Raw genomic sequence first — 18505 nt, 5'->3', positions numbered from 1 at the left:
CACCGTACCACCCGATTCGGGTAAGCGCAGGTATCGGTGGGTGGCTTATTTGCGGGGGGGTGCCTTATTTTACATTTTTTTCTAAAAAGGGGGGGCTGTCTTATTTGATGGCCCTGCCTTATCATCGGGGAAACATGGTAGAAAAAAAAAAAAATGAACAGTTAAGTCCCAGTTTTTGCCGCTGAGACTCTGCTCTCTCACTGTAAAATTAGACTCTACTTAGTCTGTCTTTAAATTTAAAAAATGTGTGTTGTTTTAAAAAACAATTATGTTTTTAGATGTATCTAAATAAAAATAATAACCAAAAATTTATCTTTTTTTATGTCATCTTAGCATATTTTATGCTGCAGAACGAATTATTTTGTTTTACATGTATTCTTATGGGAAAACGCGTTTCACACAACGAACGTTTCACATAACAAACTTGCTCCTGGAACGGATTAAGTTCGTTGTGTGAGGCACCACTGTATATATATATATATATACACACACAGTGGAGTGGGACCATGCCGTGGACTCCTCCTCCCGGTTGTCTGATGGAGGCAGAGAGCTGTATTCTTCGGGAACTGCCCATGAGCATCCACCGCCCACTGAGAGCAGTGCGGCCCGTCGCTGGATTGTTCTATCTCTGTGCATCTTCTGCCTGGAAGCGATGAGTCAGGGCTGCAGCAGCTGGAAAGCCCAAGCTCATATCTGTCCTCTCTGGACTTTTGCCATTGGGATTATTTAAAATATGCTGAGGCAACAGAGCTGCTTCAGGAAATTGGACTTCTGCCAGACTTATTTTGGCTTTCAATTTTCTCTTCCAGTTTATGAATTATTTTAAATTTTATTCCATTGTTTTTACCCCTATTCTTTTTATTTTATTAACTGAATTCTATTGTTTAACAGTTCCTCCCTTCTATTCCTCTTTACATATTACTTTGATTCATTTACATATCATTTACATAGATGGTGCTCCTATCTGTAAAGTTAGGAATTTCTATGAAATATTCTACATGCTTCTCTCCTTCCTGCCCTCCATAGTCCTCCCTACCCTTTTCTAACCCTTTCCTCTATAATGTCGCCTAGAGCTTGTATAGGTATGTGTGACGCACAAATGGAAGAAATAAATAAATAATATATATAAACATTTGCTTGCCAATATATTGTTATGTACCTACATCATCAAAATAGTCATGATAAATATAATGTGCTCAGTACCCTCATAACCCTGCATACATTTGATTGGTGGAAACAAAGGCCTGCCACCTGACCCCATTCTCCACAATGTTGTTTTTGCAGGCACTTTGGTGTGTACAGGGACCTGTAATTCCTCAAGCGCAGATACATGAGGGTGAACAGAGATAACCTGGCCCTAATCCGGTGAACAAAACAGTGCCTCAGCCTCCATGAATCCTAGAATCACCATGTAAGTCATCCCCCCACCCCCAGCACCTCTACAGCTGGCCAGGTCTCCCATCATGTCCTAGATGTCATGTTCCTACTACTTCTCTGCACTTGCTATCCCCAGGACAATCGACAATGAAATGACATGGGAAGAATTGCGGTAGGAAGGAAGGAAGGCATGTATGCACAGCACCCATTGGTTATAACAGATACATTCTCTCATGCATTCATATATTATTCATTGCTCCAGCTTGGCAAAAACCCCACAAAAAAAAAACACATTCAGCAATAGTGGGTATCAAACCTCCCAAACCCTGGCACTGCAGCATCTCATCCTAAACCACTACACCACAGCATCAACTGACAGAAGGGAAATAGATAAAAGACAACACAGTAACAAGAGGCCACTCATTAAATCCCTGGCCCTTTCAACTGATAACCCCTCACACATACCCATATTGAACTCATTGCACATACCACAGTCAGTTGCACAGGTTGTAAGACATACCAGAAACTCTGAAACCTGCATGCCAGTATATATTCATCCTATCTGTGCTTCATTGCTGCACTGCCCCACCCTCTTTCACACTGCCAGGCCACCTATCATGGTTCTATCTTACATCATGTCATTGCTGCCACCCCTCAGAGCAGACCTGTGCCATTCCCTGCCAGCTGTTCTAGTATGCAACCCAAACATGATGTGGTCATCCTAACTTCATGTTCTTACCACACACAAGCCAAGGACAGCTTGCTTCTGAGGAGCTGGCCCAGGAGGTGATCCAGGAGGTAGCCCATGAGGCAGTGTAGGATGCTGCGGAAGATGTTGCGGTGGAGGAGGATGCAGAGGAGCAGCAGAGGATGTGGCAGGGGTGGAGGTGGTGAAGGATGTGATAGTGTAGCAGGTGGAGGATGTGGTAGTAGACCAGGGTTTGTGGGAGGTCTCAGAAGACATCTACGCAGACATGCCACCTCTGGAAGTGGATGAAGATAGGGGTATGGAGGCAGCTACCCAGCCCCAATGCCCTGCTGTCCTGGGAGTATCCCCAAGAGTCACCCTTCCCCCCCATGAAGGCAATATACAGCTCATGCAGCTAGTGGGCCAGCTGTGCCAGGACATGCAACAGGGGTTTGATGACCAGAGGCAGCTCTTACAGGAGATGGTAGGGCTTTTGCAGCAGCTACTAGCCATTTTTCAGGAGCCTCTGTAACTGTAGAAGGGTAAAAAGTGATATTGGGCAGGCTAATGGTGCACTGAGGCACAGATCATGTTTCCAACAGTATCCAGGGCAGCTCACAAGTAGCTGGCAGAATCCCAACGACTGAAAGGACATCACAAGGTTTATCCATTACCATATTCTGTGGACTTTACCAACTGCATCTCATTGGGACATATGAATATATGTGGTAGGACATTATCAACCTACTTGATGTTACTGGCTGTTGTGTGAAATGGTGTCCCCACATTCTCTGCCAATGATTGCAAGTGTAGATATGTGATGTAGAGAAGCTAATAAGGTGATGGTTAAAGTGACAGTGTGCAATTATTTTATGAAAACATGTGTGCCCCAATCCTGTGACTAGGGTAGGGAGACATGCATTTGATGAGCCTATGTTTACCACAAAAAAGGGGTACCCCTCCTCAGATCTATGAAAATGAGCTATCAGCAGCTCTGGAAACTCCTAGAAATGATAACATAAAACCATTGAATGGAATGTGATGAAGACCCAGTAATGATTGACAAGTTAAGAAAATGGGAATGGGATTTCTATATTGCTTTTATGGGGCTACACATTCAAATGGGTTTACATATAGGCCAATGTTAAGATTAAGTAACCTGGCCAGGGACACAGGGAGCAGCCTTGAGATGTGTTCCCACAACCTCTGGATGTAGATGCAGCAGCACTACCAGTAGGCCACCCCTCACTGAATATTGCCTTCCTAAAAGAAATCAACTATGTGAGGGTCAGAACTGCTAACTTTCTTTGCACAGGTTGGGACAGTGTTAGACATGTGGCTGGAAATGGGAAGGCCTGTGTCATTTGACACTCACAAATGAGATTTTTTTTTTCTGAAGCAATATTTGTATGGTCATTGTTCTATGACTCTTGTGAACAGATCGCTGACAGGAGGATGCCCAACCCCTCCTGCCGGAAGGCCGCACCCCCTCCTGCTAACGCCCCCCCCCGCGCTACCACCCCCCCGATGACCCCCCTAACCTTCCCCCAACTAACATCTAATTATTAGCCGGACGGACGGGTCTTGCTGCCGTGCAGCCGGCAGGCCTGCCTCGTCGAAATGAGGTGGGCCCGCCCTTCTCAGCCCATCCCTGCTAAGACTAAGGCCTGATTGGCCCAGGCTCTAGGCACCGCAGGGGTAGCGCAGGGGGAGGCGTTAGCATGGGGGGGTCCAGAGGGGGTGTGGCCTTCCGGTAGGAGGGGTTTAGCACTCTCCTGCCAGCGATTGGACAGGTGGCCACTATACTTATCGTGGCAGGGAGATCCCTTGCCGTGATAAGTATAGCGGCCGCGTCTACTTACAATGTAGGCCAGCATTTTGCTGGCCTACATTGTAAGCGTCTCTTCTTCTACTGGGGAGATGCATAGGGATGCCTAGGCGAGCTTAGGTGGTCTTGCGGGCCTCCCTAGGCTCCCGGCACGTCTTCAATATAGGCGGCCTGACTTGGAAGCATTTTTTTTTTAAACGTGCATCCCAATAGGCTGATTAGACAGCTATAGGACGCACGCCTACAGCTGCCTAAAATCGGGACGCACTTTGCAGAATCAGGGCCTCAGTGTCCTCTTTTGTATACAGAGGCAGAAAACACAGCTAATATCCCAATGTTCAAGACTTAGACACTGGATACACAAATTATGTGGTTCAGAGCCTGAAATGGTCCAGTTACATCCAGAATATTTCTTAAAATCATTTATTACCCTCTTTGACATGGAAGGGAAAAAGGTTGACGCTAAGTTAAACGGCTCAATGACCTGGGGAGGTTGAATAACTAGGATGCCGAAAACAATCAATGCTCCCAAGGGAAAAAAGGGTCCAGAGTGGCCCAAAGGCCAGAAAATGAAAAATTCACAGACATGAACCAAAGTTATGAAAAAAATATTGGAACACAATAAAAACAACAAATTAGGGGGAAAATAATGAAAAATAAGTACAGGAATGCAAAAAATAAGGATAAAAGTTTGATGCACTGAAGAGAGAACTGGGGACACAGCTTCTCACCTCTATGGAAAATGGACTGATGGTTCTGTGAGCAGACATTGGGTGGGAAGACACCAGCACGCACTTGGTATAGGCACTGCCAAAAAAATTATTTTTAAGTGTCCATATTGGGTTCCCTGGATTGGGTTCTCACCCTCATGTGAGAATATAATGCCTGCTTGACCTCGGAGAAAATACAAATTAAAAGTGGTAATTTTACAGTAGCCATTTCCACAGGTAAAGCATTGTTTACCCAAGGAAATTTGTCTGAATATTACTCTTTTTGTTAATAGATACTGAACAATCTAATTTCACTAAAACTACAGCATTGTTAAATCTGCCTTGCCTCTAGGTAAATACTGTATCTTCATTGTGCTGTTCAACTTTATATCAAATGATTTCAATATATGTTCAGTCAACTATCTGACAGATCACCAATGATTAATTTTTTCCAATATTTCATAAAGGTTTTTGTATAAAGACTTTAGGGACCACTTATTATATATAATTCAAAAATGTTGTCATTTAAGCACTCTTTATAAAGGAAGGGAATAAGTAACAAATTTAAATGTCCTATTCTCACCTCAAGAAAATCATTCCCATTCTTGATATTGTGGCAGGAGAGGCGCTACTCAGATCATGTGTTTCAAACACAAAGTTAACATTGGGGCCAAACTGAATTCTTTCCCCACTGGGCATGGTGAGCAATCTGTTATCATCCAAAACTGAATTCAAAGATTCAATCCATTCTGGATCAATGTCACCATCACAAATTATCCAAGAGTTGACTTCTGTTTATAAGCAAACACAGTTCCAATAAATATGTGTAAACATATCCAGTCCATACACAATAAGACATGCCACAAAGAGCACTTCAAAACAAATCTCATTTGTTCTAACAAACGTGTTGAGTTTGAATATAGGAAGGGCAATATTCAGCCTTTAATGGATTTTAAGCTGCTGAGCCTGGATATTCAACACCAGACCATACCTGGGCATAGGAACTGAATATCAGGTTACAGGAGCTAGACAAAGGAAAAGTTAGAACAGCCTTTTTGATGTCCTAACTCCCCCCCACCCACTTTACAAAGCCGCAATAGTGGCTACTGCGCAGCCAACACTTCAACACCCATTAAATCCCTATGGAAGTCAGAGTGATTACCGCAGCAGCAGCCACAACCACGGCTTTTTAAAAGGAGCCCTTTATCAGCTTACTTAATTGGTCGGCAGTCTGAATATCACCACGGATTGAATACAGATCCAAGCATAATTCTTAAAAAATGATAAGCAATCTCATCAATCCCAAACCTGATGCAGTACGTTTTTTCCCCTCAGAGACATTACTTTCTGAGGAATTCAGGTATATTGTTACCCAGGAATTCATCCATACCACTGGCTCATTTGTTTTAGAGGAGTTGATCTCTTTGGTTTAAGCTCCACATTGCACTTATTTGATTTGATGTCTAAATATTGAAACTCAAACTAAGGTTATTTGCTATTAGGATTTCCAGTCACACGGAGGAGACCAAAAGCATGTCAGTGATGGTGTAGTCACCACTTTGAAAATAATCAATCACTGAAGGCTCTTTGGGGCAGAAATATGTCAGAGCCAAGATATCATATGCTATATCCATCAACATAACTTCATACAGTATGATCACCAGTTAAATAATTTTTTTCATTAAATTCTTAAGAAGTAAAATTTGCTTTGGCACTAGCTTTTATACTCATTCACACATGAAAAAGTATGCTCATTGCTTCATCTATGTACAGTTGGTCAGATTTTCAGCTTGAACGTATGCACATACTTCTAGTTATATAACCCAAGGAAAATTGTGTATGAATATTTACCACTCAAATAAAAGGGTGCTCACAAAATATCACTATACTATAAGCCTGTGTGCAGATTTAACTCTCATTACTTTCACAAAGCTTCCTAATCAATAATCATACAAAATATGTATATTATTAAAAAGTGCTCAAACCACCAACTACTGTGCTCAAAACTTATAAACGCAAGCATAGGTTGCAGTCCCTGTAACTGCCTTGTTAACACTGTTACTTTATTTTTTCACTAGTCTGTTAAACACCTTGTAACATTTATAACATGTTAGAAGGTTATGTTACAACAATATTATAACATTGTTAAATGTTACATAAATGTTACAAGGTGTTTAACAGACTAGTGAAAGATTAAAGTAACAGTGTTACCAAGGCGGTTACAGGGACTGTGAAAATGTTGTGATGGAATCAATGACAACCTATGCTTGCTTCTAGATCTGGAATTTTTTTACCCAAACTATGGGCATTAGTATACAAAGCTTTCCAGTAGTCAAAATTTGTTTCTATAAACTCAGAATGATTAGGTCTTTAGCAAGCATTCTAGACCCCCAGTCTTTAAACATAATGATTCACTCTCTCATCATATCTAAAATAGACTACTGCAACTTGTTATATACAAAGGTACAGCTCAGAAAGATATTGAACTCCTCCAATTAAAGTAAAGTTTAAGCTCACCTGCTTCTGCTTTAAAGTTCTTTACGGTCTTGCCCCTAAATACATAACTGATCTCTTCTCCTTCTCAGCCTACAGACACAAGAGAAGCTCCCACTTGCACTTCGTTTCTCCCCCAGTCAGAGGTTGCAAACTAAAAAAACACTATGGACACCTTCTCTCTCATCAAGCAGCTCTATGGGGTAAAGAACTAGAACAACTCCTCTCGCCCACCACTTACGAGGTGTTCAGGAAACATCTCAAAACTCACCTGTTCCTGAAGTACCTAGATAGTTGACCCGTTCCTCCCTTTCCCCTCCTTAACGGTTCTCTGGTAATTTCCCCCACTTATTCTCCCTTCCCTTAAGTTCTCTCAACTTGTACTTCACTAATCTTTTGTAAACCGCATAGAACTTAACGGTACTGCGGTATATAAACTGTTATTTATTATTATTATTATTATTAATCCAAAATACCACTATTAAAATCATCAACAACACTAAGAAATTCGATCATGTCACTCCCCTTAAAAAGAAAGCTCATTGGCTACCAATACCACATAGAATAACTTACAAAATCGCTACCCTAATATTCAACACCCAAAATACTGAAGAACCTGCCTTCATCCACAGACTTCTCATCCTTCACAATCTGCCTAGAACCCTAAGATCTACCACCCAACATCTTCTGCATGTGCCCCCACTAAAGATTATCAGCACTCGTCGGGCCATTTTCTCTATAACAGTTCCTATGATCTGGAACGCACTGCCAACTAATATCAGGGCAGACTATAATCTGGATAAATTCAAAGGTGGATTAAAATGCTTCCTGTTTAAAGACGCTTGTGAAAACTGATCCTGTCTTCTTAATGCTCTTTGTTTCAACAGTAAACCGATTTCGCCTTTCCCTCCTTTTGTTTTTTCCTTCATTGTTTGCTTTACTTTTAGATATTGTAGTTCTCCCCTCTTACCTCTTGTCCTATTGTACATCAATATTATGTCCTGTTTTATTAGTCTTTTGTTTGTGTTCCCCTTTTTATTACTGTAAAATACTTAGAGGGGCATAATCAAAAAAACCCTCTAAGTCCCTTTTTGGCCTAAGGCCTTAAACGTTGAAAGCAGAAGCAGGGAAAGTGTTCATAACCAAAACAAACGTTCTTGTTTTGATAATGGCCTGCCTCTACCTTCAGCTGTTTAAACGCCGAGCCAAACTCTACGTCTACAAGTACACCCCCACGACGTCTACACTTATACCCCATAATGAACCAAAAAAACGCATAAGCCCAAAACGTCCAACACAAGGGCTTTTAGGCGAAGGAGGAGTCAGTCCTTCGCCTAAAAGCTGGATTCTGTAACCGGTGTCTGTCAAAAACAACACTGGTTACAGAATCCCCCCCAACTAGAATGGTTATGGGTGGAGAGATCACTTATACTAAGCAGAAGGCTTGATCTTCTGCTTAGTATAAAAATGCCTAGAATACGTAAAGACAATAGAGTATTAATGGATACTTGGAAAACATTAAGATTTGTAAACAAATTAACTCCTGAGTCTATTTTAAAATCGACACATCAATCTATTTGGGTAAACTCCAAGATACAAATAGGCGGATTTAAGGTTGTCTGGAAAGATTGGATTAAAGCAGATATAAGATCCTTAAAGGAAGTAATTTATAATGGTAAGCTGCTTGATTTTTCACAATTGCAACATAAATATGGTCTAAATAAAAAACAAAGTTATAAATGGTTGCAATTGAAGCAGGCTATTCAGGTAGGGTTCCCTGAATGGAAATCTTTAAATGATCATTACAGCTTAGAATTCCTATGTTTCCAGGCAGATTTTCTGGGACACCAGGCCGCAAAGTGGTATAAAATTATATCTAATTATTTGATATAATTAGATCAAAAATGGATTAAGAGATATTTGGAGCATTGAGATTAAGCATCAGATTAATGCATCTCAATGGCCACGTATTTGGTCTTGGAGAATTAAAGGTACGATGTCGGCATCTATTAGGCAAACATGGTTCTTCTTGTTGCATAGAGCATTCTGGACCCCTACTAGATTACAAAAATTGGATTGCTCTAAGTCTAATAGATGCTGGCATTGTAAAATTGAAATTGGAACTTTAGACCATCTTTTATTTTATTGTCCATGTATTCAGGCATTTTGGTTGTCAATCTGGGATCAAGTTAACCTAATGATGGAAAGTCATGTGGCATTGTCCTATGATACGGTGATTTTTGGAATGTGTATGAGGGCTAAATGCCAAATATCTGCAGCAAATAATAAGTTGCTGATGATTCTTACTGGTGTGGGGATCCAGCAAATAACGTTTAATTGGAAAGACTGTTCTAGACTGAATTGTAGTTTTTGGTGGAACTCAGTATGCCATATGTACAAGATGGAAAGATTACTTGCAGTACAGAAGGGTCATTTTAAAAGGTTTCAGGAGGTGTGGAGGCCATTAATTGAATATTATAATGATTAAGCTTTATTCTTTTTCCTTATGTGATAATTTGTAGAAATGGGGGGAGGGGGGATAGGATATTTTAAATAAATAGCTGTATATTTTAATTGATTAATGCATATAAGAAATATAATATGTATGTATGAATAGAAAAGGGAAAGGGCTAAATTTATTGGAAATATATTGTTATGGAATTTTAAGTGATATATGTAATATGATGAGTCATATTTGTTGTGCACTTAATTTATATGATAAAATGAACAAAGATTTTGAGAAAGAAAGGGTGGGGGGAGGGATAGGTTAATATAAGATTAATTGTAATATAGAGGAGGGATATCTAGGTATGTATATGATTGGATAGATTATTTTGTTGTTATGGGGAAGGATGGGAGGTGGGTGGGGGAAATTACAGTATGTATAACAACATTGGTTAAGAATATCAAGTGAGCTATGTGAGTTATTTGTAATAATATTGTACACTTGTTGAAAGAAATAAAATGAATAAAGATTTTTTTTAAAAAAAAAGAATCCCCCCAACTCCCCCCCCCACACACACACATACAATATTGGGGCAGGAGGGAACCCAAGTCCCCCTGCCCCGGGCACCTGCGGCACCCCCCAACGATATCGGGGCAAGAGGGAGCCCAAGCCCTCTTGCCCTGGAGATCGTGTCCTCCCCCTGCCGAGTACGATCGGGCCAGGAGGGAGCCCAAACCCTCTTGGCCCCGGCAACCCCCCCCCCCCCCCGAGTACAATCCGGCCAGGAGGGAGCCCAAATTCTCCTTGCCCCGGCGACCCCCCCCTGACTGGATCTGGCCAGGAGGGAGCCCAAGCGACCCCCCTACCCCCCACCCCCCACTACAATACGGGCAGGAGGGATCCCAGGCCCTCCTGCCCTCGACACAACCCCCTTTTCCCAACGACCGCCCCCCTGAACCCCTGATCGTCCCCCCCCACCGACCCACAACCCCCACAGCCGACCCCACGACCCCCCCCCTTCCCCGTACCTTTCAACATTGGCCAGACGGATGGGTGCCAAGCCCGCCCATCCGGCAGGCCAGCCGGCTCCAGAATGGGGCCGGATTGGCCCAGGCGGCTGAAACCCCACTCACAGGTGGGTCCTGAGGCGCCTGGGCCAATCAGAATAGGCCCAGGAGCCTTAGGCTCCTCCTGTGGGTGGGGCCTTAAGCACATGGTGAGATACAGAATAGGAACTAAAAAAGAAAATTTTAATTTTTGCTGTTAAGTAGACACTACTACTTTTGTGGTTATGTACCAGTGCAGAAAAATCTTGAGACTAGCAGCATACAAATACATTATTTTAGGTGAGACCTACCTTGTGGCTCTCGTACTACTTGCCGAGCACTGTTTGTAAGAATACCATCAGACCATTCCCTGGTATCCATGTCAATGTGGCCTAGCAACTGACGCCGAGGCATAGCTTTGGGATTCATGGTATATTTTTTTACTACTTTCCCAATTTTATTAAGTGCGGACCTTAACATCTGCCAAAGTGTTGACTTGCCAGCACCACTTGGACCAACAATAACTACTCCCATTCTCTGACGTAGCTGTTCATAAAATTCCAAAGATTTCTTAATCTGAAATAACAAATAATTTAGCATGAAATCTACATTAAAAGTAAATATAATGTCCTCTAATATTAATTTTTGTTTTTGCAATGGAAAACATGGTGATACCTTTTCTATTGGACTAATTTAATACACCTGGCCTAAGGAAGGCTTTGACTTCACAAAACCTAGTCAAAAATGTACTGATAGTCCAATAAAAAGGTATTACCTTATGTTTCATTTTTAGTTTTTATTTCTTAACCTTTAATGTTGACTAATACAACTACCACACTACTTTATCTCCGTTACAAAAAGGACATATAACTAACATAGGGACCCTTTTACTAAGCTGTACTAAAGAAAAATTAGGTTCTTACCTGCTAATTTTCTTTCTTTCTTTTAAGTCCCTCCAAACTGGCACAGAAACTGATGGGTAATAGCTCACCATGACCAGCAGGTGGAGACATGAGACCCAAACTTTTGGCTGTAGGCTGTGCAATCTCAAGTACAAACAGTCTGATGAATACCCAAGCAGAACTAAGAACTGTGAACTATAACCTATAACAGCAACATCACTCCCAGAAGGAGAATAGCAACTAACATAGAGAAATACTGTTGGATATTGAGTAGAATAAGAACCTTAAAAAATGCTGCTGTTCTTTTAATCTTCCCTAACAACCCGGACAAAAAAAACACCGCAGAAAAAAAATGCACTCTTCGTGCAAAACACCTGAATGTCCACACAATAGTGTCGCACAAATGAATGGAGAGAAGACCAAACCACAGCTTTATAGATAGCCACTGGAGAAACAAGAGAAGACTCATCCCAAGAAGTTGCCTGACCCCGAGTGGAATGAGCTTTTTTTTTTTAAAAGTTCTTTATTCATTTTTACATCAATCAACAAGTTTACAATTTTATACAATATATTATACACAGTCACTTGTTCATTCTTAACCATATATCTTATTAATTAGTGAAATATCCCACCCCATCCCTTCCCATTTCTATATTTCATTCATTATCATATTCTAACTTTTTCATTATATATTCAATAAGTCTTGTAAAGGTGCCAAATCATTTGAATATTCCATTAATGGCCCCCATATCTTTTTAAAATTATTATAGTTCCCATTTTGTAATGCTATAGGTTTTTCCATTCTATATATATAATACACTGTATTCCACCAAAACATAAAATTCAGACTTTTATAGTCTTTCCAATTCCTAGTTATGTGCTGAATGGCAACTCCTGTTAATATTAATAATAATTTATTATTGCATCCTGAAATTTGACTTTTATATCTCATTGAAGTGCCAAATAAAATTGTATCATAGGACAGGGCAACATGGTTTTCTAATAACAAATTAATTTGGGGCCAAATTGACTTCCAGAATGCATTTATGCAAGGACAGAAATAAATTAAATGATCTAAAGTCCCTGCTTCTTGTTTACAATGCCAACATCTATCAGACCTAGAATTATCTACTTTCTGTAAGCGAACTGGGGTCCAAAACACTCTATGCAACAAAAACAACCATGTTTGTCTCATAGATGCCGACATTGTTGATTTTATTCTCCAAGACCAAATTCGTGGCCATTGAGATAGTGGAATGAGCTTTGAGAAATTCCGGAACAGGTTTCTTTTGAAGAAGGTACGCCAATGTGATAGTCTCCTTGATCCATCGTGCAATGGTAGCCTTAGAAGCACTGTCTCCCTTACGAGGACCCACTAAGAGGACAAAAATACAATCTGATTTCCGAAACCTCTGGGTCCTTTGAACATAAGAGCGAAGGAACCTACAGACATCCAATTTGTGCAATTGTCTCTGCTCCAAAGAACCTTCCTGACTACCTAAGCCTGGAAGGACAATGGATTAGTTGACATGAAAAGGCGAAACCACCTTCAGCAGAAAAGAGGGAACCAGCCACAGCATGACCCACTCCCTAGAGAACTCCAGGAAGGGAGGCCTACACGAAAAGGCCTGCAGTTCAGAAATGCATCTCACAGAAGTAATGGCCACCAGGAAGACTGCCTTAAGAGTAAGATCCTTCAACATGCAGGAGCCAAGAGGCTTAAAAGGAAAACGCACGAGCACGGAAAGAACCAGATTGAGATCCGAGGCTGGAACCGAAGACTGCACTTGAGAACGGAGCAATTTTGCTGTCCTCAAATCCGAACCACATTCGGAGAAGAGGCCAAATGCAGACCATGCAACAAACCGTGTAATGCAGGCAAAGCCACACGCTGATCCCAGAGAGAGGACCAGGCAAGGCCCCTGTCCAGACCATCCTGCAAGAATTCCAAGATGTGCGAAGAGAAACCACACCACACATGGACCACCACTTCTCAAAGAGACACCAAACTCGCACATAAGCCTGAGAGGTAGAAATTCTTCAGGAACCCAAGAGGGTGGAGATTACATTATCTGAATAACCTTTTTTACTTAAGTGTTCCCTTTCAAGATCCAAACCGTAACACAAAAGGTACCCGGATCAAACATTGGAATGGGACACTGCACCAGAAGGTTGGGTGAGAGGGGCAGCAAAAGAGGATGTGCCACAAGAAAATGAATCAGATCTATGTACCACGAGCACCTGGGCCAGTCCGGAGCCACCAAAATCACAAGGCTGATGTGACAAACAATGCAAAGAAGGACTCTGCCCATCATCAGCCACAGGGGGAAAAACATACAGAAGGCCGTCTGTCAGCCAAGGCTGCACCAGAGCATCCAACCTGGTAATCCCTGCACTGACTGAAGAACCTTGGTGCTTTGGCGTCCATGACCAGCCAGCACCAAGCCTGCACAATCAATTCGAAAGTTGTGGGACCTAGACACCACTCACCAGGATCCAGCACATGACGACTGAGGAAATCCACTTAGACCTTCTCCACTTCCGCTATGTGGGAAGTAGAGATGTTCAGAACCTGAGTCTCTGCTCAAGCCATGACCAGGGAAGCCTCCTGTGCCACTAGATGACTCTTTGTTGCTCCTTGAAGATTGACGTAAGCCACCGCCATGGCATTGTCAGAGAGAACGCGAACCGATTTGCCCTTTAGCAACATCTGGAATGCTAGTAATGTCAACCGGATGCTATGGTCTCCAGAACATTGATCAACCAGGATGCCTCCTCCGGAGACCAGCTGCCCTGAGCCGAGCAAGCAAGACATTGTGCTCCCCAACTGAGGAGACTGGCGTCTGTGATAAGCATCGTCCATTGAGGCTGATCCAGACTCACTCCCTGCACTAGACTGGAAGACTGTAGCCACCATCGGAGGCTGCAACGAACTAACCCCTGAAGAGGAAAGGGAGAGTCCAGATCATGCATCTGAGGCTACCACCGCTGAAAAAGAGCATACTAAAGTGGGCTTATGTGAGCTCGAGCCCACCTGACCATGTGCAGGGAGGCCACCATCAACCCCAAGATCTGTAGAAAATTATGTGCTCATCCATCAGGAAGCGAATCTGCACCTGAAACTTGAACACTTAGGCCTCTGGAAAGAAGACTTTCTCCATGCAGGTGTCGAAGAGAACTCCAAGGTACTCCAGGCACTGAGACAGAGCCAACCGGCTCTTTGACAAGTTGACCACCCATCCCAGCAACTGCAGAAATTCAACAACACGAGTCATAAACCAGGAGCTCTCTTGAAAGGACTTTGTTTGAATCAACCAGTTGTCCAGATTGAGATGAACTAGGATGCCCTCCTTGCGTAAGGCCGCTGCCGCCACAACCACCATAATCTTGGTGAAAGTCCACAGAGCCATGGCCAGGAAGCACACAAAACTGATAGTGCTTTCCCAAAATCGCAAAACAAAGGAAATGCTGATGGGAGGCCTGAATCGGAACATGCAAGCAGGCCATCATCAGATCAAAGGAAGTCAGGAACTCTCCAGGCTGGACCGCCAGAATGACAGATCTCAAGGTCTCCATGCATAAAGATGGAACCCAGAGCGCCCTGTTGACACTTTTCAGATTCAAAATGTGCCGAAAAGACTCCTCTTTCTTGGGCACCACAAAGTAAATGGAATACCTGCCGGTGCAAACCTTCTGAGGGGGCACTGGGACCACTGCTTTGAGGTCGAGCAACCATTGCAGTGTTTGACAAAAAGTCCACTTTGTCCAAGCCCCTTGACAAGGAGAAGAAAGGAAACGATTTGACAAGGGCTAGGAAAACTCCAGAGCATAACCATCCCAAATCACTTCCAGGATCCACTGATCTGTTGTGATCTCGGCCAACCCCTAGTAAAACTCCTGCAACCAGGCTCCCACCAGCACCAGGGGAAGGGTTCACAAGGAGTCAAAGGACCAGGCGGGCGGCAAAGGGGCCTCTGGAGGAGTCATGACCTCTCCTGCAGGCACCCCGAAAGGACTGCATGCACTGAAAAAAAAGGCCCCTGGAAGGAAAAGAAGCTGCCCCCAACCCGGGAGGTATCAATGAAAATCACGAAAATGCCCCCAAGCGACGCTACACCACAAAGGCAGGCAAGAATGGTCCTCGGGAAGATGGGGCACCTTAGAGTCAAGTAAAGGTCTGAACCAGCTTGTCCAAATCATCGCCAATCAAGAAAGAGCCCCAAAAGGGAAATTTACTAAGCTTAGCCTTAGACGCCACATCTGCCAACCAACCCCGGAGCCACAGGGTACGGTGAGCAGCCACTCCGAGAGCCATGGACTTCGCCAAAGCTTGCAGCAGATCATACATGGCATCCGAGATATAAGAAGTGCCCAGCTCAGTTTTAGCAGCCTCATGATCCACCAAGGACTACTAGTCGAGAACACGCTCGGATCACTGGAAACAAGCCTGGGCCAATAGACCACCACACATCACTGCCTGGACCACCAGAGTAGCTAAATCAAAACTTTGCTTAAGAAGAGACTCCAACCTATGATCCTCAAAGTCCCATAAGGCTGGGCCACCTTCAACTGGAGCTGAGATTACTGCATCAACCACAGGAGACTTCAAGGTATCCCTATCCCCATCAGGAATGGGATAAAGCTGAGCCATGGACTGCGCCAAATGAAAATAGCGCTTCCAGCGCCTTCCATTGTGCATGCATTACCGTATTTTCACGCATATAACGCGCGCGTTATACACAATTTTACAAACCGTGTATAACCATGTGCATTATATTTGTGAGCGCGTTATCCCCTTTTTTTTTTTTTACATAGTTCCCGCCCTTTCTCTGACGGCGGGACCGCCAGAAGAGGAAGCAGCGTAGACGCAGGGCTAAGAGAAGGGGCAAGACCGCTGGCAGAGGAAGCAGCAGGATGACGGTAGGAAACTTCTACATGATGGGGGGGATGGGGAGGCTGTGGGGGTGCGAGCGGTCCTTTGGGGTGGGGGGGTGGGTGCGGGTGCGTGTTCGAGCGCGAGCGGTCCTTCGGGGTGGGAGTGCGAGCGGTCCTGCGGGGGGTTGAATCAGACATCGGGGGGGGCATCAGGCTTTCAGGGTGGGGACAGGACTTCAAGGGGGAGAGGAGAGTCGGGACGGGCTAAAGGAGAGTGGGCTGGCCAGAGGAGAGTCGGGGCGGGCTAAAGGAGAGTCGGGCTGGCTAGAGGAGAGTCGGGGCGGGCGAAAGGAGAGTCGGGCTGGCCAGAGGAGAGACGGGGCAGGCGAAAGGAGAGTCGGGGCGGCATGCGCGGTATACAGGTGTGCGCGGTATCTAAAAATTTATTTACATAAATTACAGTTCCCCGCGCGGTATACCCGTGTGCGTGTTTTACACGGGTGCGCGGTATATGAGTGAAAATACGGTACATCCTGAATATCTTGATGCATAGGAAAAGAACGGGAGGATGAACAGATCCCCCGAGGCAGAAGGTCCATCACACGTGGGGGCTCCTTCGTGCCTTCCTCAAAGCGCAAAACTGACGAAACCTGAAGAATAAGCTCCTGTAGTCCTTCCCGCTGAAAAATATGCACCACAGACGCATCCTCGCCAGCCAGTGGTTCCAAAAACCACGTCTGTGTTATCCACTCCCACGAGAGGATCTTGGGGGTCCATCAGGGGGTCCAAGTCTTCATCAAGTGAAAACGCACCTGCAAACAAAAAATCCTCATCCCACGAGACCAGGGGTCACTTGGACGAAGACAGGGGGATTGGACGAAGACGGGGGGGTTTGTGCCATAGCCAACACTGAGGGGTCTGAACGGGGGTGGATGCGGAAGGCATAAACTCCCTGGAAAAAACAGAGACCCCTGTGGAAGAAACAGGACCCTCAGCCACCTGCAAGTAAGACTTGTACATGGCTAAAACAAAATCTGGGGCAAAACCTCCTGGCGGCAAAGCAGGAGACCCAGCATAAACCTGTTCCTTTCTCTCTAAGACAGAGGGAAGGTCATCTGAGGCTATAGGCAAGATGGTGGTACTTCCTGCAAAATCCGAAGAAACTCCCACCCCAAAAAACTCCCTTGAAGCCTGCAGCAGAAAAGAGGCCTGAATAGACCCAGCCGCTAAAGCAGGCAAGCTTGCATCCGTGAAAAGGGAATCCCCAGCACTATTGGTAGTAAGGGAAACCTCATTTCCCTGACCATCGGCGGATGAGGAAATCCCTGTGTGGGCAGCAGGGGAAGCCCGGGCTTCCCCAATGCCTGCTGCCGACGAGTGGTGCACGCGCAAAGGGGTATCCTGCTTGCCAGCACCCGAAGCCAACGATGATTCACCTTCGAGGCGGCTGGTGCACTTCGTGTACATACCAGCCGCATCGACTGCACACCTTTTAGTCTGCACTTTTTAAGTTTCTTACAAATGCTCATTGTGAAAACTGCTACAAGGGAAAATAAAGTCCCAGTTAGCAATAAAAATCAATTAAACTTAAGTGAAGTCTTCCCTTCAGACTGGCACTGCCTCAGGACTTTTTTTTTCAATATAACTTTAATTTACAATTGAACAGACCCCACTGGCTCTCAAAGCTATATGCCTTGCCAGTAGTTGGAAGCATCTCTAAAGAAAAAAAATTGGGGGAGGTGGGGGAGTGACTCGACTAGTCAAGTGTGGCACCCCTGAGGTTGGGCGGACCCCCAAAATGATCCCCCAAGCTCAATCTGGCACCACAACCAGGGACAAGAAGTCCAATTTAAGCAACATCCAACAGCCCTACAGTAAACCAAGGAAAGATTGCACAGGCTTACCATCCCCACCTACTGGATACTGAGAGAAGACTGATTGTACTTGGGACTGCACAGCTCACTAATACTACAGCCAAAAGTTTGTGTCTCAGTCTCCCCCTGCTGGTCATGGTTAGCTATTGCCCATCAGTTTCTGTGCCGATAAAGAAATGGGCTTAACACGTCCTTAAACAGGCCTTTCTCATGCACTAAACCCATTTCTAGTGCAACAATCAAATGTATTATTTCTGGACTTGTGC

The 18505-nt window shown here is 44.0% G+C and overlaps 1 protein-coding gene across 3 annotated transcripts in view; it reads right to left on the bottom strand.

Annotated features, from left to right (window-relative positions):
• Window positions 1-18505, bottom strand: part of DYNC2H1 (dynein cytoplasmic 2 heavy chain 1) — a 499560-nt gene that overhangs the window by 284082 nt on the left and 196973 nt on the right. For all 3 annotated transcript variants that reach the window (XM_033947955.1, XM_033947953.1, XM_033947954.1), the window contains exons 38-39: window positions 10900-11164; window positions 5187-5394 (exon numbers count right to left, since the gene is read on the bottom strand). In XM_033947955.1, coding sequence (XP_033803846.1) covers window positions 5187-5394; window positions 10900-11164 — 473 coding nt within the window. The remainder of the gene's footprint in view (window positions 1-5186; window positions 5395-10899; window positions 11165-18505) is intronic.

Source organism: Geotrypetes seraphini, chromosome 6 (genome assembly GCF_902459505.1).
Source record: "Geotrypetes seraphini chromosome 6, aGeoSer1.1, whole genome shotgun sequence".
Lineage (NCBI taxonomy): Eukaryota > Metazoa > Chordata > Amphibia > Gymnophiona > Dermophiidae > Geotrypetes > Geotrypetes seraphini.
Note: the sequence above shows the minus strand (reverse complement) of the source record. Positions and strands in the feature narration are given on the sequence as shown.